Genomic DNA, 16,220 nt, shown 5'->3' with positions numbered 1-16,220 from the left:
TGCACGTTCGCCCCCCCCCCCCCCTCCACCCTCCCCCCCACCCCCCCCACATGCACGCTGCAGGGCCACGCGGTGCTCATCCCACTGGACGGCTGCAGCATCAACCCCGCCCGCTCCTTTGGCCCCGCCCTTGTAGCCAACAAGTGGACCGACTACTGGTGGGTACTGCCTGTACTGCCCGTGCTGCCTGTAGTGCTGGCACCAGCACCTGCTGCCACAGCTCCGCCAGCCCGTGCCGGCACCCACGGCTGTGCATGGTTTCCGGGCTCGCTGACCGCGCCGGCCGCCGTCCCGCCGCCGCCCCCGACGCAGGGTCTTTGTCGTGGGCCCCCTGGCCGGCGCCGTGCTGTCTGTGCCCTTCTTCTACCTGGTGTCGCAGCCGTGGGAGGCCAAGCGCGACGCCAAGGGCCAGGTGGTACTGGAGGAGACGGAGGGCATGAAGATCACTTCCGAGGTTTAACCTTGGACCACCTTGTGCAAGGGAGCTGCCGCCGCAAGCCCATGTGCCATGTGTGTGGCATGCTCCCACGCTTCCACGCCCACGCCACGCCGCCGCGGGCCACCCGCACGCCGCCAGCCGCGCCGCAAGGCGCCTCAGCCGCCGCTAGCAAACAAACCCAACGCCGCCGCGCCCGGCGCGTCCCGAAAAATGCAGCACTGCGTTCAGCCCGCCCGCCCGCCCTCGTGCCGGCAACCCACCCACCCACCAGCCAGCCCGGTCCTCCCTGTGCCATCACCTTTTAGGAGCAGCATCGCACCAGGTCCCCCTCCCAGACAGCTCCCAAGGTAAACTACCCCTAATTGCCTAGGTGTACTTTCCTCCCGCTCTGAGAGCTGCACTGCGCCTCTTGGGCGATACAGCGAGCGCACCCGGCACCAGTCCACAGCCACATGGGTGCCGAGCCCGTTTACCACTGCACTCCTAATTCTTCCCCCATTCTCGAGCAGACAGCTCCATGTTTTCACGCAAATGAGATACCAGCAGTGCGCAGCATGAGCGGCGCATGCTATCGTGCCCCTTTGCATTCTGCTCTCTCAATTTTGCACTTACTTGAAGCGGCCCGTTTCTGCGGCCCGTCTCCCATACCAGATAGCCCGTCTTTTTCTGGCCATCAATACTGACCTTTCATCCCTGGGCTCCTGGAGCAGCAGTTAGCGCCCCTGCCATTTTCTGCCGCTAGGCCCCGGTAGAGTACCGAGAGCCCCCCACCACCACCCGCTCTCCCCGTTTTACCTCTGATCGCTGCCTACCAACCTCGCAGTAAGACCCCGACATGTTGCATGCTGAGCTTCTCCTATTATCTTTCTTCTTCATTGTCCTTCCTGACCCCCTCGCGGCATGCTGTGTGCGCGCGTGCGGCGCCCCTTGTGACACGCCGATAGCGAACCAAGAGCCAGGAATCACGGTGAAGAGGGAAGGGCAAAAAGAGGGAAGGGCAAAGAGGCAGGCACGCCTGAAGACAACAGGGGGAATCAGCAGCGGACAAGGGAAAACGAGTGCTGGCTGAGGGAGCTACTGCTGCCCTTCGTCTGCCTGCTCCTGCTGCTGCGCCACCTGCCGCGAGATGGGCCGCCAGCACGCCGACCGCCCCACGCGCTGCCCCTCGGCCACGCCACGCTTGCTGGCGTCGCGTCTGGTGACCACGACTCCCTGCTGCCGCAGCTCCTCCTCCTCCTCTTCGTCCTGGGCGCACTCCGCCTCATGCAGGAGGCCGGTGGCCTCCAGGTATACATCAAACACGTCCGTCAGCTCTGCACGGCGGCAAAACGCGGCAGCAGCACAGGGCAGGGTGTGCGCACATGAGAGCAGCAAGCCGCCGTGCTCCTCGACAGCACGCGGCCAAAGCAGGGGGACGGCGGCACCAGCCAGCAGGAGCGGCAGCAGCCCGCCCTCTGCTTGCCGCTGTTTGTGCCTGGTGAGGCTGCCCGCGTCGTCTGCACAGCTAACACCCAGCCAGCTCACCGAGCAGGTGCAGGCCGTGCACGGCTCCCCAGGTGATGCCCACCGTGTCCACCAGGCAGCTGGAGGCATCCATTGTGTAAGTGAAGGTGGCCTGCACAGTCATGCACTCGCCCCTGCGGCAGGCGCAGTCGCAGCACAGGGCGGCACAGCATCGCAGCCAGCAGCACAGCAGGGACAGCAGCAAAGGAGCCAGCAGCGGAGCAGGCTGTGGCGGGGCAGCCAAGGCCCGACGCCAGGCTGTCAGCCCGCCACCACAGCAGCAGCGGCAGGCAGCAGCGGAAGTGGGCAGCGCGGCGGCAGCTCACCCCAGCCAGCCTGTGCCCTCCTCGTCTGCCTCCTGGTTGAGCGTTGCGTTGGAGTTGCGCCCGCGGGTGCGGCCCATGTGTGGCAGCTGCAGGCAGCCAGGCAGACGGGCAGGCACAGGCCCAGATCAGTCTTCAGCCAGGCTCTGGGTGGAGGGCACAGCGGGCCGGCTCTCCCCCTCCTGCCATCTCCCAGCTGCCGTCACAACGGTGCCAGCAGGCAGCCACAATGGGCGGGCTGCCTGGCACGCACCAACGCTGCCTGCTGCTGCCGCCGTCCGAGCCCCACCTGCGCCATGGCCTTGTCGAAGTTGGCACCCAGCACCTGGCGCAGCTCGCGGCCTGCCTCCTGCCGTCGCCTCTGCCGCTCCCAGTCGAACACAAAGGGGAACAGCTCCTCCTCCTCCTCCTCCACGCTCTCCTGCTCAGGCTCCTGCTGCGGCTGCGCCTGCTGTTGGTCTCGCCGCTGCGCACTGCCTGTGCTGCCGCTGGCGTCAGGCGCAGGGCCCTCTGCAGCTCCCGCCGAGCCTGCTGCTGCGCCCGCACCTGCGTCCCGTCGCCGCTTCGTCTTGCTGCTGGCACGGGCCACCCCGCTGCCGCTGCCGCTGCTGCCGCTGCCGCGCCGGCTCGCTTCCTGCGCCTGCTGCTGCTGCTGCAGGGGCTGCTGCTGCGCCTGCTGCTGTAGGGGCTGCTGCTGCTGCGCCTGCTGCTGCCCCTCGCGTCCCCAGTCCTCCGCCAGCAGGGCCGCGGGGAGCAGCAGCCGGTACTGCCGCCGCACCTCCTCCTGAAACCGCGCCTCCTCCGCCTCCTCATCCCACTCCTCCCCCAGCTGCTGCTGCTGCTGCGCGCTGGCGCCCTGCGCGCCTGCCCCTGCTCGCGCCCCTCCACCCTCCTCCTCCTCCTCCTCCTCTTCCTCCTCCTCAGCAGCAGCAGCAGCAGGCGGGTGGCGGGGGTAGACGTCAAACTGCTGGCGCCCCAGCTGGCGGTGTCGCTTCTCAAAGTCCAGCAGCACCCAGCGGTGCCGCCGCTTCTGGCCGTCGTGGACGTAAGGCTCCGAGTGCACGCCCACCAGCTCTGCTGGCGCCAGGTCAGCAGGGTCTGGGTCCCGCCACGGCGCGCCCCCCGGCTGCCGCGCCTCCTCCTCCATCGCCTCATCTGCCTCCGCAGACGCCTGCATCGAGGCGGCAGCCTGCGCTGCCTCCGCAGCCTCCTGCTCGCGCTGGCGCCGCAGCGCCACGCCCGCCGCCGTCTTCATGACAGACAGCACTGCCTGATCATCCAGGGGTCGACCGGCAGCCTCTGCCGCCGCCTGCGCAGCCTCCAGCAGCATCACCGCCAGCGCGGCATCCTGCTCCTCGATTCGCCGCCGCTCCTCCACGGCCGCCGCCTCGGCGGCCTCCAGCGAGGCGGCGGCACCCAGGGCCAGCGGCCCCGGGGCGGCGCCCACTGAGCTGGCGGCCGCTGAGCTGGCGCCCTGGTTGAGGGCCACCCAGCCGTAGAACCAGGGAGGGTAGGGCAGGTCCAGGAAGCAGTCGATCGTCACCTTCCACTCCATCTGCGGGCTGCAGCAGCCAAGCGGGGTGGTCGGGCGGGCGCCCGGCAAGCACACGGGGAGCGTCAGGACAGGCGAACAAGCTGTGTGGATTCGGGCAGCGCACCAAGGAGGAGCTCGGGTCAGGTGTGCGCCACCCTGTGCTGCCACCCCCGGCTGCCGCTCTGACCTGTAGTTGCCGCAGCGAAGCATGAGGGTCGAGAGATCCAGCTTGGCGCCGGCCAGGCGCAGCTGCGGCCAGGCGGGGAGGGCCAGCAGCGCAGCCGGCTAGGATCCCCGCTATGCTGCACGCAAACCGCCCAGCCGAGCGCGGCACGGCATCCAACCCAGTGCCCACTCCTTACCCGCTTCATATAGTTGAGGGCCCTGTCGAGGCTCTGGCACTGGATGAATGGATCCTGGAGAAGCAGCTGCTCGCTGCAGGGCAGGTGTGGTGAAGGTACAGGCACGTAGTCATGGGCAGAGAGTAGCGTCAAGCACAGCAGAGGCAGCGCCATGGGCCACACGAGTGCGCCGTACCAGCAAAGCAGGGCAGGGCCGCACCTGACCAGCCCCTTGCTTTGCAGCGCCAGCAGGGGTGCGTCGGGATCTGTGCTGTCCATGTGTGCCCTGCAGAGGTTGGGTAGGCAGCAGAGGAATGGGCGACCGCCGGGCTTGCAGCAGGAGCACCAGCAGGCGCGCCTGTTGACCCTCAACAACAGCAGCGCATCACAGGGACGGCAGCAGGCGCAGCAGCAGAGGCGAGAGACGCACCTGCGCAGCACGTATGCGATGCGCTCAGCGGCCTTGAACACGAGGCGCACGTCGGGCGGCAGGGGCGGGGCGGGCACGCTGCGCCGCACTTCTTCCGTCATCACCTCCTGCGCCACCAACCCACCAGCAAATGGGGAACGGAACTGAGCAGAGGGACGCTGAGGGCACACTTGATAGAAGGCAGGCGTGCACCAGGCGGCCCTCGCTGCCTCTCATGCAAGCAGGCTGTGCCCGCTCACCTCCTCAGCCTCGCCGCTCTCCCACATCTTGTCCCACCGCTTGGACTGGGACCAGCCGCGCGCGTAGGCTGCCGCCAGGTCGGGCCTCCCCGCAAACATGCGCCCCGCCCGCCAGGTGGCGAACGTGTCGCTGGTGTGCTGCTCGGCGGCGGCTTCGGCAGCCGCGATCTGCCGCTGCAGCTCCTCGCCGACCTCGCCGCTGCCAGCCTCGCCCTCCTGGGCCTCCGCACCACCGTCGCCACGGCCGCCTCCTGGCGCTGCGGCCTCTCCCTCGGTCTGGCCACCATCCGCCGCCTCCTGCTGCTCCTGCCACTTCTTCTTGCGCTGCTTCTGCTGCTTGGGGTGCTTGCTGCCCTTCAGATCTGCATTCATGTAGTCAATGCTGCCCTGCAGCCGCGCCCGGAACTCGTCCGCAGGCTCGGGCTCGCGCTCCCACTGCACGCGACAACACCCGCAGCTCAACAGGTAGATGAGGAGGACAACCCAACGGGACAGGCATGCACCGCCCTGGGCAAGCCGCACCTCTTGCGCTGGCATCGGCGGCAGCTCCTGGCCCTCCTCGATCATTCGCGCCAGAGCCTCCATGTCGCCGCCTGCACCGCCAGGGAAGGATGCCCATGGTGCGATGCAGGCTGTGGAGGCTGCCGGAACCTTGCAGTGGTGCCAGGTAGGCATCTGCAGCCCCGGCCAATGCCACCAGCAACCCTCCCAACACACAGCTGGTACTTTTTTGGCGCACCTCCAAACTCCTCTGACCCTGCCCACTCCTGCTCCCGCTGCACCGCCTCTGCCTGTTCCTGCAGCGCAGCTGCCAGCCCCGACTGCTTAAATTCCTGCTGCAGGTGCGGCGGCAGCGCTGCAAGCCAGTCATCGCTGCCCTGGACGGCGGCAAGGGGCGGCTCCGCCTGCGCTCCCGCGGCAGCCCGCTGCCGCATGGACGGCTGCTGCTGCTGCTGCCCTTGGGGAGCGGCTTCCAGTGGGGTTGGTGCTGCCTGCTGCTTCTGCTGCTGCGCCTGCTGCTGCTGCCGCTGCAAGCCGAGCGCCTCCAGCACGACTCGCTGCTGCGCTGAGGGCAGGCCTTTCAGCGATGCCGCCAGCGATGCCGCCTCCCGCTCCAGGCGCTGCTGCTCGGCACGCAGGTGCGCCGCGCGTTGCAGCAACGCGTCTGCATCCTGCGGGCCGCTTTCCAATGGCTCACTGCTGCTGCTGGCTGCCCTGGCCGGCTGTTGGGGCTGGCGGCTCCTCGAGCAGAGTGGCAGCGGCACTGGCGGCAGCCGGCGGCGGGCAGCGGCAGATCCAGCGGCTGGCGGTCCGGCGCTGGCCACCGACAGTGCCAACATCTCCCGATTACCCTGCAGTCCTCTGCGGGCCTCTCAGGGCGATCGGAGTGGCTCATGGAGAGGCACCATTGAGCACGCGGCCTGGATTGTCGATGTCTATGACTCTGATCGCATACCAAGCGTTTTGCAATGCCTCAGAAGGGGCGGGTCAGGGCCAAGCCGTACGAGCATGTCCTGCTTTGCTGGGTTGTGGACGATAATCACGCCCGTGCATTTCTTGGCGCTGCGCGGAGTTTTGTGAGCTGTTTGTGAGCCTGCTGCAGTGGCCTCAGTCTCCTTGGCCTGCTTCAGCCCCGCTGCTGTCCAGCCCCAAACTTTCAGCTAGGTCCTTGTTCTCGTTTCCTCTGAAACACAGAACCACAACCCGCCAATAAGACGAGCAGCGGCGCCAGTTTCTGGCACCCTTTGTTCAACTGTATTCTGCTAGGCCTCGGCCTGGGCACTGAGTGCGTGCAGCCCTGGAGAGGTCAAGGTGAGGTTGCTGGGGTTCATCTGGGGAAAGGCCTGCTGTAACAGCAGCAGAACCTCGCGCCCAAGATTGCCAGCTGCTGTTGAGCATTGCAGCTTCTTCCACGACAAGCTTCACGCTCAGGGGCCCACCAGGCTGTCAGGAGAGCGTCAGCCACTGTCGCCCTTCCAGGACGCGGTCCCCCGCTCCAACCCGCCCGCCGCCTGCCGCCGGTCCGCCCCCTGCGGCCCCGTGCAGCAGCGAGCCACGCATCACCATGACAGAGACGGCGCCAAGCAGGCCGCGCGAGCCGGAGCCGGAGTCGCTGTTCACCCGTGTGGTCAAGGTGGGTGCTGGCGCTGGCGCAGCCTGCCCGCGGGCGAAGCAAACGCACCCACCCCATCCACGCACGCATCTGCCGCCGCCCAGCGCCTGGGTGGTTTCGGCAACCTTGCCTGCAACCTCCCGCCTTCCTCCCTTGCCCTCCTGCGCCCAGGCCTACACCTATGTGGCCATCTGGATCGCGCTGAGCGGGGTGGTGATCATGTTCAACAAGTACCTGCTGGCGTACCGCGGCTTCCCCTACCCCATCTCCCTCACCATGTGGCACATGTTCTTCTGCGCCTCCCTGGCCATCCTGCTGGTGCGCACCGGGGTGGTCAGCTCCATCTCCATGGACCGAGAGACGTACATCAAGTGAGCAGAAGCGTGTGGCCGGCGCATGCTTGCGCGGCTGGCAGGGAGGAGGAGTGCGCTGGCGAGGCGGGCGCGGCCAGGATGGGGCTGGCAGCCCCGTTCTGCGGAGGCAGCTGTGAGCATGGGTGCTGTTGGCTGCTGCTGCATGCGCACGCCCGGTGCTGTCCGCTGGCGCCGCGCGCCCGCGCGCCTCATGCTGCCGCCTGGCGCTGCCTGCCCGCCGCAGGGCTATTGTTCCTATCGGTGCCTGCTACTCCATCACGCTGTGGGTGGGCAACGCCGCCTACCTCTACCTCAGCGTCTCCTTCATCCAAATGCTCAAGGTGGGCTGGCGCCTGCCCTCTTCTCGCGCTCGCCGCCACAGCACCGGGCTCCCCAGTCGCCGTGCCTGCTCGCTTCAACACTGCATCGGCCTGCTGCCGCATGACGTGGTGCAGGCGCTGATGCCTGTGGCGGTGTTCACCGTGGGCTGCGGCTTCGGCACCGACAAGTACAGCTGGCCTACAATGATGAACATGATCCTGGTGACGATCGGCGTGGCGGTGGCCTCGTACGGTGCGCAGGGCCTGCGGGGCTGGCTGGCCTCTGGCCTGGCCGGGCTGGCTGGGCTGGGCTGGAGTTGCGCGTGGCGCGGTGCGGGAACTGGCCGTGCTGTTGCTGCCCTGCCAAGACCTTGCGCCTGCCTCCTCTTCCCCCCCCGCCGATGCCCGAGCCGCGGCCCCCATCCTGCCTGTGCACACCGCTGCAACCCGCTGCTCACGTGCCACTCGCTGCGCTTCCGCCCGCCGCCTGCCGCAGGCGAGCTCAACTTCAACATTGTGGGTGTGGCCTTCCAGCTGGCCTCCATCTTCTCGGAGTCGGTTCGCCTGGTGCTGGTCCAGATCCTGCTGCAGGTGAGCGGCAGGGAGGGGTGCTGGGGGTCCGTACCTGTCGCCGGCCGCCGGCTGGGCTGCCTGCTGCCTGCTGCGTGGCTGCGTGTGTCTGCTCCCGCCAATGGGGCTTGAGCAGGCGGGCCTGTGGGTGGCGGGCGCCGCACCTGGCCATGCCCGATGGCGGCTGCCGCTTACCTGCCCGCCCGCCTGCAGTCGCGCGGCCTGAAGCTGAATCCGGTCACCACCCTGTACTACGTCGCCCCCTGCTGCTTCTGCTTCCTGCTGGTGAGCGGCGCCAGTCGGCGGCCAGCCCGCCAGCCGGCAGCAGGCCCCCAGCAGCCCTCAGCTCACCTCGCTCAGCCTACCCCTCCGCTATAGCATGGGCCACCCTCAACCCGCACACGCCACTGCCCTGCTCTTCTCACAATCCTGTTGGCGCCTTCTGATGTCACCGTTGCGTGTGGCTTGATGTGCAGATCCCCTTCACCCTGCTGGAGGCGACCAAGCTGTCTTCCGACCCCAACCTGGACATCAACCCCTTCCTCTTCATCACTAACGCCATGGCCGCCTTTGGTGCGCTGCCGGCCCTGCCGCCGGCCGGGCCTGGCCCGGGCAGGCTGCATCGGCAGCATGGGTCGTCGGCGCTCGGATGCCGGCGTGCACGGCGCGCGTCGTTTCCTGCGCTGTGGTCCCCCGCGCTTAGCCCAACCCATCCATACCGCGCCCCCTGCCGCCCCCTGCCCCTGCTGCCTGCAGGCCTCAACATGGCTGTCTTCCTGCTCATCGGCAAGACGTCTGCGCTGACGATGAACATCGCTGGCGTGGTGAAGGACTGGATGCTGATCGGGCTGAGCGTGTGGATGTTCAAGGCCGCGGTGACAGGCCTCAACCTGTTTGGCTACTTCATCGCCTTCCTGGCCGTCTGCTGGTGGGTTGGCCCTGGCTCGCCGCGTGCGTTTTGGCCAACTGGGGTTGCTCCAGGCAGTCTGTGTGCTGTATGAACATGGCTCCCTTGCCTGTGTTGTTTTTCATTCGCCCGGTCAGTGATCTGCTGTTTACTGAACGCAGGTACAACTACCGCAAGCTGCAGTCCATGAAGGAGGCCGCCAGCCTTGCGCCAGTCAAGGACCAGCAGATGGCGGAAACCGTGCCGCTCAAGGGCGGCGACAAGCCATGAGGCGGCCACAGCAGCAGCAGCAGCAGCCAATCCTGCCAGCCCTTGCCAATCGCCGCCCCGACATTGGATTTGGGCAGGGCAGCCTGACGTTACTTCGCTAGAAAGCTGGCAGGCAATGTGCCCTGCCGACACCCGCACCACCGCTGACCTTGCCCGCTCTATCCCTTCCCTCGCTCCTTTTGCACTCTTCAATCCTGTAAAAAGTTGCCTGACATATAAGCTGCCGCCGCCCCCATGTTGCAAAGCACTTGCGCAGCTGCACTTCATCTGGAGGGCAGGTGGCCTGCAAACAGGAGTCGGTCATGGCGCCAGCTGGACCAGTGGCCAGGAAGGGAGGATGACGTCAATGCACCATCAACCTTTGCCCAATTTCTCTATTAACAAACGAACACGTGCAGTGGCCTCAGACGCTCCGGCTGCTCTGTTGTGCACTCGCCACCTGGTGTTTTTGCAGCGCCCTCATGGCCGAGTCAACGACCGCCCCACGGGAGTATGCCATCTACCTGATGGGCGGATGGGAAAGCGGAGGTGAGGGGAATACTGTCGATCCAGCGGACACTTGACCACAGCCCCGCGCCAGAAATTGCTTAAAAGACATGGCAGCAGGCGCCTGGGGTGGATCTGCTACCAGCGCAGCGGTTTACCTACTCTGCCGCTTCCACCGCCGCCATGTGGTGGCATGGGGCGCCGCCGCCTGGACACCTTTGGCGAAGCCGGCTTCACTGCTGACCTCGTATCGCTGCCTGCAGAAGCTGGAGGAGCTGGTGAAGGAGTATGGCAAGCCGGATGCCAGCATCGGCGGTGCGTTCCGCCGCTTGCTCCTCCGTTGCGAGGCGCACCAGCCCTCACCAGCCCGCCAGCTTGCCCCCTCCTGTTTTCTCACCGTGCCACTTTTCTCACCGTGACCCTTTCTCTCTTGCCGCAGACGCCTCCTTCTCCGTGGCAAAGGAGGCCCTGCACCGCCCCTGCTCCCACACGTGCGGCGAGAGCGGCAACTGCCTGGCGTTTGCCGCCCGCGACAAGTCAGGGCACCTCGAGCCCTACCGCTTCGACCGCCGCCCGGGTGGGGCAGGCAGCTCTCTCTGGGACCAATGTTGGCTGGGGGCGGTAGCATGCATGTGCAGCATTGGCCGGTTGCTGGCCGGCAGCGAAGCAGCCAGCCGCGCTGTGCGCTGCGTGTGCATGCCACCACAGCACCTGCCTACCGAAACCCTGCCACCTGACCTGACCCCACCCGGAATGCACCATTGGCCCCGTGCAGTTGGGCCTGACGACATCCGCATCCAGATCACCCACTGGTGAGCCGGTAGCCTGGAGAGGAAGCTGTGCTTGGGATGCGCTGCATGCGGCCTGCCGATCTGGCCGCGACAGCGCCGCGGCGCCGCCTCGGCCCCAGCCCGCCCGCCTGCGGGGCGCCTGTGCTGCAGCGGCATCTGCCACTCCGACCTGCACCAGATCCGGGGGGAGTGGGGCAACTCCAAATGGCCCATGGTGCCGGGACACGAGATTGTGGGGGTGGTGACCGAGGTCGGCGCCGCCGTGACCGACTTCAAGGTGGGCTGGGCAGCCCTTTGCTCCTTGCTTTAAAGCAAGCCCAGTGGGCTGGTGGCGGCGGGGGACGGGCAATATTGGGAAACCACGGCGCACAAGGCCTTTGGGCACAGCACCGGGGAGTGCTCAGGCCGTCTGCTGCTACTATTGCTGCTCACTGTGCTCCCTCCCTGCTGACCCCCCCCCCCCCCCCACACACACACACACACGCCTGCTGCCCAGGCGGGCGACCATGCCGGCGTCGGCTGCATGGTGGACAGCTGCGGCGAGTGCGAGCAGTGCAAGGAGGGGGATGAGCAGTACTGCCCCAGCTGCATCTTCACCTACAACTCCACAGCCCCCGACGGCACCATCACCCAGGGCGGCTACTCAACCCATGTTGTGGTGAAGAGCAGGTGCGGCGCGGCGGGCGGCGCATGCACAGAGCCGGCAGGGCGCTGCCGCATCGTGTGCTGCCGTCTGTCGTTGCGTGTGCCCTTGCCGCGGTGGCTGGCAGGTACCCGGCAGCCGCCCAGTCCCGCCACGGGTGTTGAGCCTGCGCATCCACCCGCCCTCCCCGGCCCGCATGCGCAGCTTTGCCGTGCGGGTGGCCAAGAGCCTGCCGCTGGACGGGGCGGCGCCGCTGCTGTGCGCCGGCATCACCACCTACTCGCCTTTGAAGTACTTTGGCCTGGTGGGTGGGCTGGGCTGTGACGTGGGGTGTGCTGCGGCTGCGGGATGTGATGCGCCATGGGCCATGCCCCTGCTCCGCCGTGCTCCGCCATGCCGTGCCGTGCCGTGCCGTGCTGATGCTGTACCGCGCGACCCCCCTCCTCCGGGCACCCACGCTGGGGGCCCACCATCTCTTTCCACTGCCGCTGGGGCGGGTGCCCACCATGCTGTCCCACCCGTCTGGCCCCCAGAATGGCGCCTGCCGGCCCTGCCGCCCCGCAGGACAAGCCCGGCATGGCGATTGGCGTGGTGGGCCTGGGCGGCCTGGGCCACATGGTGGTCAAGTGGGCCAAGGCGTTTGGGTGCACAGTCACCGTCATCTCCACCTCCCCCAGCAAGAAGGGCGATGCGCTGGAGCGGCTGGGCGCCCACAAGTTTGTGGTGAGCCGCAGCGAGGAGGAGATGAAGGCGGCGGCGGGCACCCTGCACGGCATCATCGACACGGTGGCGGGTGAGCGAGTGCCTGCCCCGGCTGGCTGGCTCAGGCTGGACGGTTGGATCGCTGGCATGAGGCGGGGCCGCGCGGGGCGCACATGCCCGATTGCGGCTGCAATCACGGTAGCATCGAGTGCCGCCGACCCCATGCTCTCGCTGGTGCGCCCCCACGTGTGCTGCCCGTAGCCAAGCATGAGCTGGCACCCTACCTGCCGCTGCTGAAGACCAACGGCAAGTATGTGATCGTTGGCCTGCCACCCGATCCGTTCCAGATGCACGCCGGCGTGGTGGTGACCCGTGAGTGGCGCTGCCCATGCTGGGGTGGCCCTGCCCGCCAACAAGCCAGCCGGCTGGCGGGCAGACCCTCTCCTCCCACTGGGAGCTGGCAGCTGGGAGCTGGCAGCCAGCCAGCGCTTAGCCCCGCCAGCTGAGCTGCGGCTCGCTTGTGTGGTTCTCTGGCTGTGGTTCTCTGGTCTGATGCGAAGCCTGCCCGCCCGGGTGCTCTGTGCGCATTGCAGGGCGCCTCACTGTGGCTGGCAGCATGATTGGCAGCATCCGCGAGACCCAAGAAATGATGGGTGAGCAGGACTACAACGTTGAGCCATGCGTCCCAGCAGCCTGCACACCCAGCCTGATGCCGCGTCGCCCCTGCTCATCCACCCTGCCACCGGCTCTTCTGTGCCTGTGCTGTGCTGCACGCCTGCCGTCACTCTGCAACATCCCGCATGCCCCCGCCCACCGCACATGTTCGCCCCTCCGCCCCCTATGCGCGCCTCCGCAGATTTTGCGGCTGAGCATGGCATCACGTGCGACATTGAGAAGATCCCCATCGAGTACTGCAACCAGGCCATGGTGGGTGAAACTGCAAGAGCCGGGGAAGCGCTGCGCCTCCGCCTCGCGCTCATGCCCACTGGGTGGCAGCCGCCTGACTCATCCCACCCGTCTTCTGCTGCCTGGGTGCAGGAGCGCATGGAAAAGAATGACGTCCGTTACAGGTTCGTGCTGGATATTGCCGGCTCGCTGATTGCCGGCTGAGCGAGCGAGCGCCTTCTTGCGCAGGTGCGGATCTAGCTAGATCTGCATGCCCAGGCGGGAACCGCTCCGCTAGCAGCGGCGGCAGGCGCCCCAGCAACTGGCTTGCTGCTCCGAGCGCTGCCTCCTTTTGATCATCATCGGCCCTCCCTTCTCACCATCGGCCTGATTGGCAGCTTCCAGCGTCCCATTTATTGAGCCTTCCTGTTTGATTTGTAATTGTTGCCTACTCTCAGCACGGCAGCAGCGGCGGCTGTGTACCGCCGCCTTTGCCTCCCAAAGTCCAGGTGGCACATACGTGAATGCGGACACCAAACCCCCCGTACTTAGCACCGCCATGCGTGATCTGCTGGTTTAATTTCACGGATCAGGCTCCTCAGGCCGCCGGGCATACGCTTTGTCCTGCAGGCAGTCGCAGAACGGGCTTGGAAGAAGCCATTTGCCTCCCCGTGCGACGGGGGTGGTCTGATTTCGCGATGCTCGCCGATTGCTGCAGGCGGCAGCCTTCCCGAAAGGCAGACATGCCGCTCCATGTGTGCCTGCTGGCCCTCCTGTTGCCCTTTTGCGCTCTAGCCGACACAACACCTGCCAGGCTGCCCCTACCGCGCAATGGGGGTGGAAGGAGCCTCCTGCAGACGTTCGGGTGGGTTGCGCGCAAGCTCCTGCCACTACAGTGCCACCGCCGCCACTAATGCCCCCAGCGGCTAGGGTCAGCAGCCGCCCTTCCTGATGCCCCCTTTTTTGCTACACCGCCTGCAGGGTGGGAACCATGACGATTTCGCCCCAGGATGGCACCTTCAACCCTACTCTGGACAACAAACTGGGGGTGCGTTCCTTCTCCAACATGGGATGGTGACGGGACAAAAGTGCCGCCACCACTGGCGCCGACCCTCTGCTCCCTTCCCAAATCGACTGTCCCGCCTCTGCCCTCCGTTCCCCCTGGCAACAGATCACTGCGCAGTGCGACGTGACGGGATCGGGCGGGCAAGCCACCACAGCCTGCTGGCGAGCACAGCTGGCGGAGTGCGGCACCGTCCCCTGCGACACCGGCCGGCTGCCGCCCTACAACGCCACAGGCCCCACAACTTACGCCCCTGGTGAGCCAGCCAGCCAGCCTTCAGCCGCAGCCAGCCAACCCTTGTCATCTGCTGCCAGCACATCGGCCACTGCCTGCTGTCTACCGCTGCCTGCTGCTGCTCGCGGCTGGGGCTGGCGCCTTGCAGCAGTGCCCTGCCCTTGCCTAGTGCCCTGCCCTTGCCTGCGCCTTGCCGTGTGCGAACCCAGCTGCGAACCCCGCGCTGCCCGCCTGCGCTGCTCGGTCGCCTCTGCAGCGTCCGTGGCCTACGGCGGCTCGCCTCCCACATACGTCTCCACCTATCAGTTCACTGTGAACGATGCATGGAAAAATGCCAATACACACTACTGTGAGTCCTGACTGGCTTCGGTAGCAGCTGAGCGGGCAGGTGGCAGCTGTTTGGCATGTTTTCTGTGCCTTTAGGGAACGGGGGGAGGCAGGGACAGCTGCTCTGCGCCTCATGCGGTGCCCAGGAGGCGCGTGGCGGCACCCCCATTTGGCAGCGGTTCCGGTTGCTTGCCTGCCTGCCTGGCACGGCACATCATTCTAAGCAGCAACCGTGGCAGCCAGGCCCGCCATTGTGGGGCCTCCCTGGAACGCAACTCCCCCTTGAACAGCCCGCACCCTCCCTTCTTGCCCTGCCCCAGATCTGCAATGTTATTACGTGTGTGACGGCCCGGCGCAAACACGTGCTGGCAACAGTTTCGTGGTGGTGAGCTGGGCTGCTGGGCGCGAGCTCGCAAGAACGCCGAGGCCTGGCATGGAGCGGTACAGGGTTGCACAGCATACCTGCCGCAAGCACCCCCGCCCACCTCCCCATCTTCTTCATGCGTTGCTGGCGCCTGCCATGCCCCTCTGTGCTTTTGCAGGGTGCTCCTAAGGCACGCTCGCCGCCGCCCCGCCCCCGGCCGCCGCCCCGGCCGCCGAGCCCATCACCTCCACCCCCCGGCATTTGCGCCAACCCTCCCTGTGCATGTGCGCCACCCCGCTGGTCTGGCTTGAGCTGGGCTGGAGCTGTGTGGGTGATGCATACGCAAGCCCCAGCGCTCTGGATCCGTGTCGTCACCCTCTGCCCTGGAATGGCCCCCTTGTTGCAGCCCCGCCGCCCCCAAGCCCCCGGCCGCCGCCCAGGCCGCCGAGCCCACCCAGGTGGATTCATGCACGCCGCCTGCTTGCACAGACCGGCCCTCCTTGGCTTGTTGCGAGTCACCTGTTGTGGAGCATCAATCGCATGAGCCCAGGCATGAATTTTCTTTCTTGTGTCTTCTTTTTTCTTTGCAGGCCGCCGCCGCCCCCCTACTCGTTGGGCTCGGCGCAGACCCTCATTAGCAGCAACTCAACCAGCAACGTCACAGGAGTGATCTACCCCGGCGCCAGCAACAAAGTAGAGGTGTGACAATGTTCCGCCCGCTGCTCGCATGCGCGCGCTGTGCCCAGGCTGCCAAATGCATGTGCAGCAGCCGGCGCGCTCAATCCACCACTCGCCCTGCGAGGGCGAGTAGCCAACCTTGCCGCCGCCCCGCGTGCCCACCCGCAGGTCAAAGCGACGTGCATCATCGAGGGTCAGTACGCTCTGACCGCGGTACAAAACTGGCCCGCCCAGATGCAGCTGTGCGGCCCCAACGGCGGCCAGCCGTGCTCGGGCAACTCTTACGACCCTGGCGCGCCAACCCTAACCCCGTCCAAGGTTACTTACAACAGCACCAACAACCGCTACACCGCCGAGTACACCTTCACCATCGATGACGCGTGGAAGGGGCAGCCCATCACCCACCGCTACTTCCTGTGCCTGTACGAAGACGCGAGCGCCAACGTTGTGCAGAAGTCGGGGGCGTCCATCGATGTGGTGAGGCTGCCTGGGGCGGTATACTCGCGTACTGCATCGGCGATGTCCGCCTGCACTGTCGGCAACCAGGCCTGCCAGGCAGCAGGAATGGGAGGGCTTGTATGTGTCTGCGATTTGACAGGGACACGAAAGCAGAAAGCAAGCAGCAACACAGAAACAGGAGGAGCGGAGCATGGCAGGCCCACACCGCCATGTTGTATCTCCTACCTTGATGCAGTACGCGCCGCC

General features: G+C 66.7%; 5 protein-coding genes across 5 annotated transcripts in view; 4 read left to right on the top strand and 1 right to left on the bottom strand.

The window, feature by feature from the left end:
* The window catches only part of CHLNCDRAFT_145499 (hypothetical protein), a gene marked incomplete at both ends in the record, with an annotated part of 1,692 nt that extends 1,232 nt beyond the window's left edge, over window positions 1–460 (top strand). Inside the window, 2 exons of the mRNA XM_005848089.1 lie at window positions 64–158; window positions 313–460. Of these exons, the coding sequence (XP_005848151.1) occupies window positions 64–158; window positions 313–460 (243 nt within the window). The remainder of the gene's footprint in view (window positions 1–63; window positions 159–312) is intronic.
* An 896-nt stretch (window positions 461–1,356) lies between these two features.
* On the bottom strand, window positions 1,357–6,149 carry CHLNCDRAFT_57776 (hypothetical protein; the record flags this gene model as incomplete). Its single annotated transcript, XM_005847922.1, has 10 exons — window positions 1,357–1,752; window positions 1,964–2,076; window positions 2,269–2,354; window positions 2,555–3,827; window positions 3,987–4,048; window positions 4,162–4,234; window positions 4,361–4,426; window positions 4,571–4,677; window positions 4,810–5,402; window positions 5,549–6,149. The coding sequence occupies 10 exons, from the start codon at window positions 6,147–6,149 to the stop codon at window positions 1,514–1,516; spliced, it is 3,213 nt and encodes a 1,070-aa protein (XP_005847984.1). The 3' UTR covers window positions 1,357–1,513.
* A 725-nt stretch (window positions 6,150–6,874) lies between these two features.
* Window positions 6,875–9,342, top strand: CHLNCDRAFT_145497 (hypothetical protein; the record flags this gene model as incomplete). The annotated part of the gene is made up of 9 exons (XM_005848088.1): window positions 6,875–6,943; window positions 7,094–7,293; window positions 7,520–7,616; window positions 7,731–7,848; window positions 8,092–8,186; window positions 8,379–8,450; window positions 8,642–8,738; window positions 8,922–9,093; window positions 9,234–9,342. The coding sequence occupies 9 exons, from the start codon at window positions 6,875–6,877 to the stop codon at window positions 9,340–9,342; spliced, it is 1,029 nt and encodes a 342-aa protein (XP_005848150.1).
* A 596-nt stretch (window positions 9,343–9,938) lies between these two features.
* Window positions 9,939–13,074, top strand: CHLNCDRAFT_145496 (hypothetical protein; the record flags this gene model as incomplete). Its single annotated transcript, XM_005848087.1, has 12 exons — window positions 9,939–9,980; window positions 10,092–10,143; window positions 10,268–10,405; window positions 10,604–10,640; window positions 10,770–10,896; window positions 11,116–11,288; window positions 11,467–11,566; window positions 11,827–12,055; window positions 12,226–12,336; window positions 12,558–12,617; window positions 12,821–12,891; window positions 13,003–13,074. 12 exons carry the CDS (start codon window positions 9,939–9,941, stop codon window positions 13,072–13,074), a joined length of 1,212 nt encoding a protein of 403 aa, XP_005848149.1.
* A 766-nt stretch (window positions 13,075–13,840) lies between these two features.
* Window positions 13,841–16,220, top strand: part of CHLNCDRAFT_145495 (hypothetical protein) — a gene marked incomplete at both ends in the record, with an annotated part of 3,631 nt that continues 1,251 nt past the window's right edge. Inside the window, 5 exons of the mRNA XM_005848086.1 lie at window positions 13,841–13,897; window positions 14,021–14,168; window positions 14,403–14,458; window positions 15,465–15,536; window positions 15,684–15,970. Coding sequence (XP_005848148.1) covers window positions 13,841–13,897; window positions 14,021–14,168; window positions 14,403–14,458; window positions 15,465–15,536; window positions 15,684–15,970 — 620 coding nt within the window. The remainder of the gene's footprint in view (window positions 13,898–14,020; window positions 14,169–14,402; window positions 14,459–15,464; window positions 15,537–15,683; window positions 15,971–16,220) is intronic.

Source organism: Chlorella variabilis, assembly GCF_000147415.1.
Source record: "Chlorella variabilis unplaced genomic scaffold CHLNCscaffold_9, whole genome shotgun sequence".
In the NCBI taxonomy this organism is placed as follows: Eukaryota; Viridiplantae; Chlorophyta; class Trebouxiophyceae; order Chlorellales; family Chlorellaceae; genus Chlorella; species Chlorella variabilis.
This window is presented reverse-complemented; position numbering and strand designations above follow the sequence as displayed.